The 11,991-nt window shown below is 55.2% G+C and overlaps 2 protein-coding genes across 2 annotated transcripts; both read right to left on the bottom strand.

Moving 5' to 3' along the window:
* Positions 1-989: 989 nt before the first annotated feature.
* CORC01_13769 (uncharacterized protein) lies at positions 990-3,053 on the bottom strand (the record flags this gene model as incomplete). The annotated part of the gene is made up of 1 exon (XM_022625385.1): positions 990-3,053. The coding sequence occupies one exon, from the start codon at positions 3,051-3,053 to the stop codon at positions 990-992; it is 2,064 nt and encodes a 687-aa protein (XP_022468110.1).
* Positions 3,054-5,034: 1,981 nt separating this feature from the next.
* CORC01_13768 (uncharacterized protein) lies at positions 5,035-5,727 on the bottom strand (the record flags this gene model as incomplete). The annotated part of the gene is made up of 1 exon (XM_022625384.1): positions 5,035-5,727. One exon carries the CDS (start codon positions 5,725-5,727, stop codon positions 5,035-5,037), a length of 693 nt encoding a protein of 230 aa, XP_022468109.1.
* Between the last annotated feature and the right edge of the window lie 6,264 nt (positions 5,728-11,991).

Below are 11,991 nucleotides of genomic sequence, written 5' to 3'. Positions count from 1 at the left end.
TCGCGGTTTTCATCCAGAACTCGAACTCCGAGGCCCTTAGACCGAGTGTGGCAACCATCAAGTCGTCCAAGAAAAAAAATTCTTTTTTACCCCTCGTACTCATGCCCTGCCACCGCACCGCACCGCACCGCACCGGTCTCGCATCGGCCCTCTTGCCCAGGTTGCATGGTCTGCCCCCCCCCTTGTGCCTTGGTATTCATCTTGGCCATTTTCTTCAAGCACCATACAGCACGGCACGGCAGGGTAAGGCAAAGCAAGGTAAGGCAAGGCAGAGGCGCATACCCGGCACGGAACAGACCTTTCTTTCCATCGTCCGAAGATCCTACCTTTAACCTCTCATGTGTCCCCGTTTTATCAACTCGGAAACCACCTGCATCTTGGGCATACCCCGTCCAAGGTTATGGAACCATTCATGATGACACTCTGCCTTGGCTGACCCGCCCCTCTACCGCTGAGACCCCGAGGTCACATCTGTCCGTCCGTCAATGGCTGCTTCCAGAAGCCTCCTGCGAGATCAACAATGGACCTGCCAAACCCTTCGACCCGGGGATCTGAGACATGATCCAGAGGGAAGAATCAACCAACTAAACTGAAGAAATGACCGAGCACACACGTGTCAGGTGTCGATGGCTGCCGAGGCGGTGTTAGTCGAGACGCTTACATAATTAGATGAAGGCGTTCACGGCTAACCACTGTTGCAGCGTCATTTTATATGTTCAATGGCTCGAAACCCTGTTGACAATCACAATCCCATTGAATCGATGTTCACTGGCTCAGTCAATGGCCTGTTTTTATTTTATTTTTTTACTGGAAGATGAACACAGGCATGCCTCTCTCTATGAAGTCGATCAGTCAAATGAAATCCCTCATGAGGTAGGTACGCTATGACATGGGATCGCGGTTGTCTTCCGGATGTCCCCATCTCATCTGGCCGCCCTGACGCCGGTCAATGCAAAATGTAAACATTCCCTTTGTAATGCAGATCCAGCTCAAACCTCCACTGGGGTACTGTAACCCGAATCTCGCTTTTGTTTGACATCCTGAGCCCCGTGCTCGGCCATTGCTCCCGAAGCCACCACCGGCTCTTGCTTCTCCGAACCCTTGGTTTCTCCCGGCCCCGTCACCGTCACCGTCACCTCGATGGGGGCATCCAAATCCGAGCCGGAGCCGGGATCGGACTCGGAGGACGAGTCAGAAGAGATCGATGATGCCTCTGTCTCCCTGCTCCGCTTGCTCTTCTTCTCAGCCTTGCGCTGCTTTACCCTCTGCTCCTTCCGCTTCTCCTCAGCCTCCTTCTTCTTCTTCTCCTCAGCCTCCTGCTTGCGCTTCTTCTCCTCTTCCTCCTTCTTCTTGCTCTCAGCCTTGCGTTTCTCCTCGGCGGCTTTGAGCTCCTTCTCCTTCTTCTCCTTGCGCATCTCCGTCACCCACTCCGCGGCCCTGGCGACCGCGGTCTCGGCGCTGCGCTTGTGCTTCATGAGGTACCCCTGGATCTCAGCGGGGCTAAACTCGTACGCGGGGATCTCGGAGACGAAGTCCTCGGAGAGCGCCTCGACGTTGGCGACGATCTCTGCGGTTCGCTTGGCGGCTTGTCTCTTCTCATCCTCGGGGGTGTGGTCGTCACATAGATGCTGGAGGGGCATGACGTTTGCGTCACCCTCGAGAGGGGCGTAGATGGCGCGGAATATGGCACCGATGATTTCAGCGTCAGCCAAGGTGAACTTGACAATCTGATCAACGCGGCCAGGTCGAATGAGAGCCTTGTCGAGCTTCTCGACGTGATTGGTGGTCATGATCAGAACCCGACCCTCCTGGCTGGCTACACCGTCGAGAATGTTGAGCAGGCCCGACAAGGAAAGGCGGCCGCTGGTGTTGCTTGCACCGTTTCCCACTGTCACCTGGCCGGGAACCATATGGCCACTTCCCTCCTTCGAGTCCGTGACATCGGCATTTCCGTTATTCTCTCGGGTGTGCGTCAGGCCGGCAGTGTCAATGTCCTCGAGGAGAACCACACACCGCCGGGGGAGCTCGGCAAACAAGGTGGCGAGGTTCTCCTCGTTCGCCGAGATGGAGCTCAGGCTCACGATATAGATCCTCATCTTGAAAAAGCCGGCAAGTGCGAGCGAGAGCGAAGACTTGCCGGTGCCGGGGGGTCCCGTCAGGAGGTACCCGCGGCGCCAGGGGATGCCGCGGTTGGAGTACCACTTTCGGGTCACGGGTGAGAGGTAGTCTGCAACGTCTTCCACGAGCTCCTTCTTGGTCTTCTCGTTGAGGATAACCGTCGAGAAAGGTCGGGACGTCCGGGCCATGCACCGCTGCCACATGGGCTCCGTGGTGCCCGCGCGGGTGCTGCCGCGGTAGATCATGGTCTTCTGGGAGTCCTTTTTGAGATACTCAGCGCGGGCCTCCTGGAGGAGCTCCTTGAGGATCCAAGGGTTGCGGCCGAAGCACGAGACGCTGATCTCCTCGCGTTCGCTGACAACAAGGTACGAGGCCTGCTCGCGGTTTTGGCTCCGCTTAAAGAGCAGCAGGTGGCCGCGGTACCAGAAGGAGTGGCTGCCAAAGCTGGGCGTGTAGGCGAGGGGCTTCTTCTTCTGGCCGGTGATCTCGACCAGGCCACCGTCGGAAGAAGAGTCGTCCGACTCCTCCTCGTCGTCGTTGTCCCAGCGCCAGAGGAACCAGGATCGTGAGCTCAGATTTGTGTTGACAACGAAGCGCCGGGAGTTTTTGGCGAATCTCTGGGCGGCGACCCAGGACATGAGAATGTTGTAAATTTCGTCGTCGGTGCGGACTTCGACTGTCGACATGAGGTGCTTCTCGACCCTTTCCCAGAGATACTCGCTAAAGTACCGCCAGGCAAAGGTGGCGCCGCCGCAGAGGATCACCAAGGGGATGTAGACGTTGAGGTCGATGCCAAGGTACTTTTGGAAGGCTGTCGTGAAGATGCTGAAGCCCGGGAAGAAGAAGTCCAGCAGTGCCAGCTGGGGGGCAGGCTGAGCTGTACTGGATGAGGTTTTGACGGGGTCGGCATAGCCGGAGTCTGTAAGTGTGTCCATGGTTTGTAGGAGTTGAGAAAAGGAGGCCAGCTCTGCGAAGGTAATGTGCGAGTCCACGTTGTAAAGTGTCGGTCGGGCCGAAGGCTACAGGTAAGGCGGCTGAGTGGGAGAGAGACAGGGAGGGGTCGTACTGGTGAAGTGGTGAGAGGTCGTCGACGGGTGAATGTGCGAGGAACACGCTGTCCTATATAGTCGGATATACAGATACAAACATACACCCACAGGCATTTGAGGCAACCACGTCAAAGAGGCGTTCGTGACCACATGTTCAGCCAGTTAGGCAGGAGTGTCTACCACCCCACCACATTTTGGACGCGGGCGACATCACGAGTTTGCATGACAACACCATACCAATGGGCATAGCCGACCTGTGGACTTGTCCGAGCTCAAAGGTCATTGAGGCCGCCGTGTATGGGAGAAAGCGTGGAAGCTTCGTTGAGTCACTCCGGGGACTGTACCAGGCGTGCGCTGTGGCAGCGGCGAGGTAATGGAAGCCGCCAATACAAGTCCTCCTGTTCCTTTCAGCAAGCGTTTTACCCGGGAAATATTGTTTAGCTCTCGTTCGAGACCGTAGCTGAACAATAGGCAACGATTGCCGCCTGCCCTGGGAAAGGCAGGGCTGATCCGGGGAAAAGCCCAGAGTCCTTGAACAGCCGTCTTGTTCGGAAACAAGCGGCCCCAGGAGCAGTAGACATGGCCGAGCCAATCATCGTGCCAGACAGAATCTTGGTTAAGACAACGAGATTGGCTTGTATGCAGTCATCTTCCAGAATGGAGACAAGTCAAATCGGTGGTTGGCAAGGCGGAAAGGTGGTCCTTGTGAGCGAATGAACGTATGAACGTATGAGAGGGGGGGAGAATAGAAGAAGGGAGACCTGTGTCTACTGCAAAGACGGATTGGCTTGAATTATCTTGCAGCCAATGTTAATTGGCTTGCCAAACGAGATGCTTACTGTGACGCCAAATGCTCCCTGCACGACATAGTACCATGCCCCGGCCCAGAAATTCATGGTAGTGGCGGAGGTCAGGTTTTTCTAGATGCAAGTACGGTAGCGTACGGTCTACCAACTTGACTCCAGGAAGATTGTACCATGATGCCACCGGCATTGCGGCTGACAGTGATTGCGATACTCTGTACTCGGTACAGAATACAGATTTCTAAATGCAGGATCAGGGCTTTTTGGGCGGTGGAGGCGGATGCACCTGCACCGTGGTTGAGGCCAACTGGGAAGTCTGTGTGTGGCTGGGTCCGGAGAAACAGGCTACAGCCCATGGACTCAGCCACACATTCGAGCTCTAGCTACAGCCGCTTCCCCGAATGACGCAGAGAGGCAGGCGGATCGGGCTTCCGTATCGAGGTTGTTTCCTTGCCTTGGTTCTGTCTCCCGGTAGAATGAGTTGCTGCTAGCCTAATTAGGATGACAGGATTGTCATAGTAGGCATGTTCGCCGTTCCTCGACCATGGACTAGCAGGACCCCAGGACGTGGTTTCTTTCCGACGCACCTGTCTATTCCAACCTCTCACTTTCCCTCAGTGCTGTAGTCGATGACCTGCTGTTGTTCATCAGTCGCAATCGCCATGGAAAGGCGACGGCTTTGACTTTTCATGTGCTCATACATCTATTTGGATGCACGGCCACGTGGTGGTTGGAAAAAATCATTGAATACTACAAGCAGCGTACTGCAAACTAGCATCACGTTTTGTCTGCCAAAGTCGATACATCGGTATTATGAGCTCGTTCTTTCGTGACATCATGATTAAATCCACGTATCATAAATCATTAAACTCCCTCCCCAATTTCTGTGAAGGTCCTGTCTCTCCCTTCGATGTTCTGGGTACAATTGGAGGAGAGAGTCGAGTAGTGGTTGTTTTTTTCAAACGCCAATCTCGATCGTATCGAAACCAAAAGAAAAGACCGCCTGCCGTGTGTCCGTACAAGAATCGAAACCGAAAACCCCACTTGGTCTCTCAAAGACAAACTCAATCATCCCAATCAGCGTATTTGCCAGGGAAGTTACCACCGCCACCGCCACCTCCGGCGTTGAGATCCACAAAGGCAGGAGCGTCGCCGCCGCCGAAAGCTGCCGGGGGCGGCGGGGGAGGTGGGTGAAACCCGGGGTTCATGTCGAAGAAGGCGGGTTCCTCATCGTACATGGGAAATCCGGGTCCCGGAACCGTATTCGGCGGAGGCGGAGGCGGCGGGTGGTTGAACGGAGGAGGAGGGGGCTGGAACGTAGATGGCGGCACGGTAAACCGGTGCCGGCTCGATCCCCGCTGCTCTCTGCGGAGCCGGCCACTCGTCCGGCTACCGGAGCGGGAGGCGATCTCGGAAATGCTATCGTCCCATTTCGGACTGACCCAAGCGTACGAAATGTAGGATGCGTCGCTGTATACGCTGGTGCCGTCGTCGTAGTCCCAGTCCTCTTCGTAGTCGCAGACTTTGGTCTTTCGCAGGGCCAGTTGCTTGCCCGGGGGTGCGCCCGTGGTCCATTTCATAAACGAGACGGACCAATGGTCGCTTTTGATGTTGGAGTGAGATATCTGAGACGATCTGGACTTCTTGGAACCTCCCGAGCTTGAGGATGATCGAGAGGACGACCGGGAAGAGCTACCGGACGAGTAGCTCGATACGGATGAAGCATCGTCAAAGCGGTGCTGATGTTGATGAGCCATGACCGCGTTTGGGACACGGGAAGGATGATGTGGGGGTTTGAAGGAGTAATGCAAGAAGCAGCAGCAGCACGAACAACGTGCAAAGAGGTGCAAATAGACCGTGGGACAACCTGCTATGACACAGCAAAACTACTACCTGGGGGAATAAGTTGCCTGGGCGGTACCCTTGCCGATCAACTCGAGAGTTTGCTTATCACCGAGGAAGAGACGGAGCAGAGAACAATAGACGAAAAGTGCACAGACGAACCCGGGATGGGGCTTGATCAAATACTTGTTGCACTCGGCATTGCAGGCGGAATGGTTGAGCATGGCCGTGAGTGACCACCTACATCTTTGGTCAGCATTGCTCGCCTCGTCTCATTGCCAGTGCTGGAGCAGAGTAGTGGTGCGTGCAAGCTCTCATGCATGATGCGAAGTGCAAAAGGCAAGGGACTGGATGTAATTTGGATGTCTCGTTCCTCAACTTGGCAACCAAGGTGCAAAGTACCACCATCATCCCATCACCCCGTCCACCACCAAACCAACAATGGCCGAGCATCCATACATAATAGTATCCATTATGAAGAAGGCTGCGGAGGTGTGTCTCGTGCGGGGTACATAGTATGCACTACGTACTGCACCATTACAGCCCACCCTCCCTCCTTGTATGCAGAAAGAAGCACTTCTTCCTCGCCCTGCTTCCACTTAAGTCCACGGCAGCCCCGCGCACACATTTAATCCATTCACCGTGTTTCACGCCGATCTTTCGAGACAACTCAAAGCGCACACGAAAGAACCACGTTCCGAGTCTTGAAGTACTTTAGGCAAGGCAACTATCTATTGCCGAGTGGCACAACTCAGCGCAGGCCCGAGAACAGATGCCACACGATGGGGTGGGGGGGATGGATGACAGAACCGAACGAAATAAACGAGAAAGCGTAAACAGTATGAGGGGGGAAGAAATATATTGCCAGTCCGTACTTGGAACACACCTGGTTACGACTACTGCAAGCATCACTCAACATCGTACTAGACTCTGCCTCTGCAAAGCGGGAGAAATCAATGAGGCTTCCCTCCAGCCATGGCGCTGGCCCTGGGAGAAAATACAGCTTAAGCAGCATGTAGTCTACCTGAGCCACCGCAATCCTGCCAGCATCGAGTCGACTGCCGTCGGAGCGAACCACATTCATTGGGATGTCCGGCCATGTGGAGTAGAAATGAGGCTGCAAATGCACAAGAGAGAGGAACAACAGGCAGCCAACGAAATCTGGCCGCATCAGGCAACCCCTGGATCAACAACGCGAGGCACTTGCAGCTATCGCTAGCAGGGGGTGGGTGGAGGGGGATGACTGGATGAAAATGGGGCTGCTCATCGAGTGATCAGAGCCACTCGGCCGCACATATCTCTCGACGTGCAGTAGCTGCGAACACCCATAACCATACAAAACAGGTCACAGCAACCCTTTTCTTACTCGCCTCGATCCACGGAGGAATGCAAGTGCAGACGCCTAGTCTGCGGGTGCCAATCGCGGCCATTTTCGTATTGGCCGCTTTCTTCTATAGCAGGCTGGCTGAAGAGGCATCACCATCCTCTGACTCTGTGTGGTAACTGCGGGCATAGGACAAGATGCCATGTTCATTGGGAGGTTGCACCAAGAAAACGAGAGTAGTACGGAGGGAGAAATGACCTGGTCATATCCGAAGCTGCATCCATCCGTCTAGGCAGCGGGATACTATCGAAGGTCTTGACCACGGCTGGAATACATCCGACGAGAGATGCCACGCAGGAGACTGATGAGCTCCGAGTGGTCGCAGCGGGCGGGCAAGTGGCCATTTAGATAGTCCGGGGTGGGCTCCGAGAGACGGATGATGGGATGATGCACTCGTATGCGAGTGCCAGGCGCGATGAGACGTAGACTTCTACTTACCGCATGCTGCAGTGTTTTGCGATTCTGATGCTGCCTCTGCCTCTGCCTCTGCCAGGTTGCCTTACCGACTGGTCGCAAGAACTGCACACCGAAAGTCCCCGCGAGATGTGACAGGCTCAGCCGAGGAGGGCGACTAAGTGAGCAAAGCGGCGTTTGAATAGGTCAAGCGTCTGAAGTGCTCGCTGGTCATAGAGCCCGCAAGTCTGGATAGCTCGACTTGCTGACTGTCTAGAGCCGCCAACTTGTACAAGCACACGTTGCCGCAAACAGTAAAAGAGCATTGCGAGCGGGGATTTACCCTTGGTCGATGCAGAAGAGGAGGGCGGAGGAGACGAGCAGGGTTGGAAGAAATCCATCGATTCGGATGGGTTGCCGTTGCGAATGAAAGTTGGCGGACGAGGGTGCGATACATCCGGCTCAGAATTGCATCCGCCATTCGCTTACTACGGGCACAGCACTAGGCATTTTGAACCTTGCCAGTGCCCCAAGACGCAAGACCGTATCGGTTTGTAATTGAAGAGAGGTGAATTGAAAAAGAACGGACCAACCGGGTCATGGATTTCAAGGGTGTCGTACAAGTCGGGGGCTCTCTATTAGAAAGATTAGAAAGGAAGCGTATCCACCAGAACCAGAGTAAATGGCGGCGCAGACTGGCGGTTCGCGGTCGAGATTGACAAAGACGACAGCGTGCCAACAGTACGACTGAGACGGTGGGCTCCGGAACGCTGTGAGAGGAGGGGGGTTTGGTGTCTAGGCTCTGCCGTCGACAAAGATATTGCAGCTTGAGAATGCCTGTCTTGTAGTTTCCCAGCGGCAGCGGGCAGAAGAAATACGAGTCAGTATTGAGGAGTATTCGTACTGGGGCAGGCAATGCCCGGTACAGATTAGCAAGCTGAGGTTGTTGACACGGATATGCCTGGCAGACGCTGAGATCAACCCAACAGACCGACCAGGTTGAGCAAGGTTCTGAGAGGAAGAAACAAGCTAGGAGATGTGCTGCCCAGAGACGAAAGCAGTCGAAGAAACAGCCATCGGCGACCGAAGCTTAGCGAGGCGGGAAGCTTTGTGTCTTGAGTCCTGTTTGTCCAGACGCAAGTGGTTTGACCGGTTGCCTGTATCACCGTTAGCGGAACCTTATTCCAGCTAACGTGCCTGGGACTCGAGAGAAATAGATATAGCGGCAGACAGAGACAGCCCATCCTACCTGTCATCCATGCACTGCTTCGAGGGTACCTGAAGAACCGTGGGAACCTACCGGCCAACTGGAATCATTTGCTCCTACCCGATGAAGAGGCAGAGAGAGGGATCATGGCAGGCCGGGTTTTGGCGAGGAAGGCTGAATGGAAGAGCAAGTGAATTCCCTGCCTTATACTCACGACAGACGGCGGTACACCCATGTTGAACAAAGAAACATGTAAATCAGCTCATGCTTTGGTTAGTAGTCATCGAGGAGCCCAATACCTATTAGTGTGTTGGCAGGAACACCATGTCTGGCGACCGCGTCTGAGTGTGGCAGAGACAACCATGGGAACAGGTTCCAGACACGGCACGTTCCCGACCTTCTCAGCCAAGGTAACCTGGAAGGCTTGCAGGGGTCTCGGGGATGGGGCACCACGGCGAACTGCGCTGCACCCCATTCGCCTCTACCACAGTAGATAATTCCGTTCTGGGCTTCGGTGCCAGCACGCCTGGGCTTTTTTCACTTCCATTGATGGAGACCGCTTGGCTCGCAGCGCTCGAGCCGACTGGTATGACGCTAGTCTCGTTTCGAATCTAGCGCCAAGCTCTTGCGCCGGCAGCCAAACTGAGATCTACTAACGTCCCTGTTTGTCCTTGGCTGCTGTCTTGAGTTGGCCCAAGGTAAGGTACCTAGGAGAACACGCCACAGCGACCACCCTGGGAATGGGCGGCACTTGAGGCGGGAACCCACTGTTTGCCAAACGTCTGAAACCCTGCTCTGCGACAGCATCGCTCCCAGTTTACTCCGAAGACCTTACTTGGTCTTGTCCGTCCATCTGATTCTGAGGCATCGTTTGGTGTCGCTGACAGGACCGGCATTCGATGACACAGAATCATCTTGTTTACCCAGCCATTATAAGAGCAACTTGCCGGTTTTGAAATCGGGATCCCCATGGCGCTTTTGGCCATTCTCTCTGGGAGTCTCGGGCAGAGGACAACTCTTCACGAGAGGGGGTGGTCGGTGGATGGCCGAGCCCTCAACGACATGATTCTACGTGGAGAAAGTCAAACGCTGCCTCGGCCATTAAGCAAGAGGTGATGGCAGAACTTTGGTCTGTTCGCAGTGTCCCGGGTATATAGATAGGCTCGTGATATGTACGCGATTGCGCTGGGCAGAGGGCAGAGGGCAGAGGATAGAGGGAGTCGCATTGTTTCTTGAATTCACTCTGGGCCACAGTAGTCGGCCGTGGCTCTGCGGATAAGGTGTGGCCGATCCTGGCCCGCCTGTGTTATATACGGTGTTGTGCTGGGGCTTGGGCTTGGGCGTGGGCAAGACTGAAGAAAGAACAGTGGCGGAGAGCATTCGAATCTGCAGATGGAACGAAATGATACCTTGCTCAAGTGAGTGCCGTGGTGCCTTTCTATACTACATAGGTACACGTAGTAGGGGGCTATAGTCTCTACAATACTACAATCCTAAGGGCAACATCAACTACCTTCCTTGCCGGTAATACTGTGGAGTGTGGAGTGTGGTAAACGACCGTCTCTGTTTGGGTGGAGCCGTGCATCTTGAGAGGACCTGGACTCGGTCGATTCGACTTGTTTTTTTTTTTTTTTTTTTTTTTTTAGCGTTTGTTCACTCCAGACGCCAATGCTGCACTGCACCTCTTCTTCACCTGTCTCACACACCAACGAACTCCTGCACCCGCACCTGCACCTGCACCTGCACCTGCACCTCCACCTGCACCTCCACCTCCAGGGAGCGCCGGGCGAGGACTGTCCGGTCCTACATTTGTGCTGCCGCTGCGAAACCCACCCTCTCCGTCTACTGTCCCTCTATCCGTACAGAGTATTGAATCTATTCCAGGTTCACCTCTGCAGTCTGTCTGTGCATTGCTTACTACCAGTGGACTCTCCGTATCTGCCGTTGAAGAATAGAGAGACCGTCTAGCAAAGTTCAAAGAGGGCAGCTAGACTATCACTAGATGGACAGGCCAGAGAGTCATTGTCCGCCGCCTCTCTTTTTCTTCTATTCTGACTGTCTGCAGCTTGCTGACGTCGGGCCAGAAAACACACGTTCCTCGTCTTAGTCTGTCGGAAGAGTGTACTTGTTCCAGCTGCTGCGACACACAGACGAAGCCTGTACCACTCGTCTCTAGGCGTTAGCAATGAATGTCTGTGACAGTAATTGTCCTTGATGGATTCCGCCCGGTCCCCCGGCCCAGTGCTCCCAAAGACGGCACGGTTTCCCCTTCCTGTCCCTCCATGTCACTCATTTGCACGCGCTCTCTGCCTGGTGCCCACGCCTTCCACGCTATCCTCCTTCTTCCTCGAATCTCTCCCGTGTCCCCCTGGCTGGTCGACATTCGGGGAACAACCTCCCCCCCCCCCCCCCCCCCCCCCCCCCCCCCCCCCCCCCCCCCCCGCCCCCCCCCCCCCCGGCCCCATGGGGGACCACCCCCCCCCCCCCCCCCCCTCCCAGAGTACACACTGGTTGCGCCGTAATGTGCCTTGAGGCAAAGTACTTAGTACCTTGGCTTGTACTCCGTACCCCACCGTGATGGGCACCCCAGTCGTTTCCTGGTTCCAGCAGGAAAGTCTCCAGCGGGTTGGCTTCTCTCGCTTCTGAATATGGCCCCCTGGGTATCCTGCCTCCGCAGCCGGTAGACAAGGGAAAAAGAGGACCCCCATCACCCCTCCAATGAGAAGCCTGGACGCTTCGTGTCGGACCCCAAACCCAAACTGTTCCTGAATCGTCCAACCTTGTCTGGTATTACCCTCCCGCACCCGCACTCTCCTTCTCACTCCCTCTTTCGCCTTGTCCTACGCCTACTCCTCCTTCTCCTCCACGACCCAACGACGCCCTGCCTCTCTTTTCCACACCACCGGTCTAATCTGTCCACTCATCACCAAAAACGCTACAACTTCGTCACCACAATCTTGCCGACCCGCTCAAGCGATTTTGTTTTTCGACTACTCTTGTCGACGACTGGTTCGGAGCGGCATAATCGGCAGAGTGTTAACGACGCAGGCAACCGCGGGTTGAGGCCGGGACTGGATCTGGATTTGGGCCTACGGGGTCAGCGGCGGACGCCCATGTTGTGAAATTGTACCACCACACTCTCAACAGCCGCAGCTTGTCGTCGACATCGAAACCCGACCATCGAACAAAGTCACC

This window comes from Colletotrichum orchidophilum (genome assembly GCF_001831195.1).
Source record: "Colletotrichum orchidophilum strain IMI 309357 chromosome Unknown Scaffold_212.1, whole genome shotgun sequence".
In the NCBI taxonomy this organism is placed as follows: Eukaryota; Fungi; Ascomycota; class Sordariomycetes; order Glomerellales; family Glomerellaceae; genus Colletotrichum; species Colletotrichum orchidophilum.
This window is presented reverse-complemented; position numbering and strand designations above follow the sequence as displayed.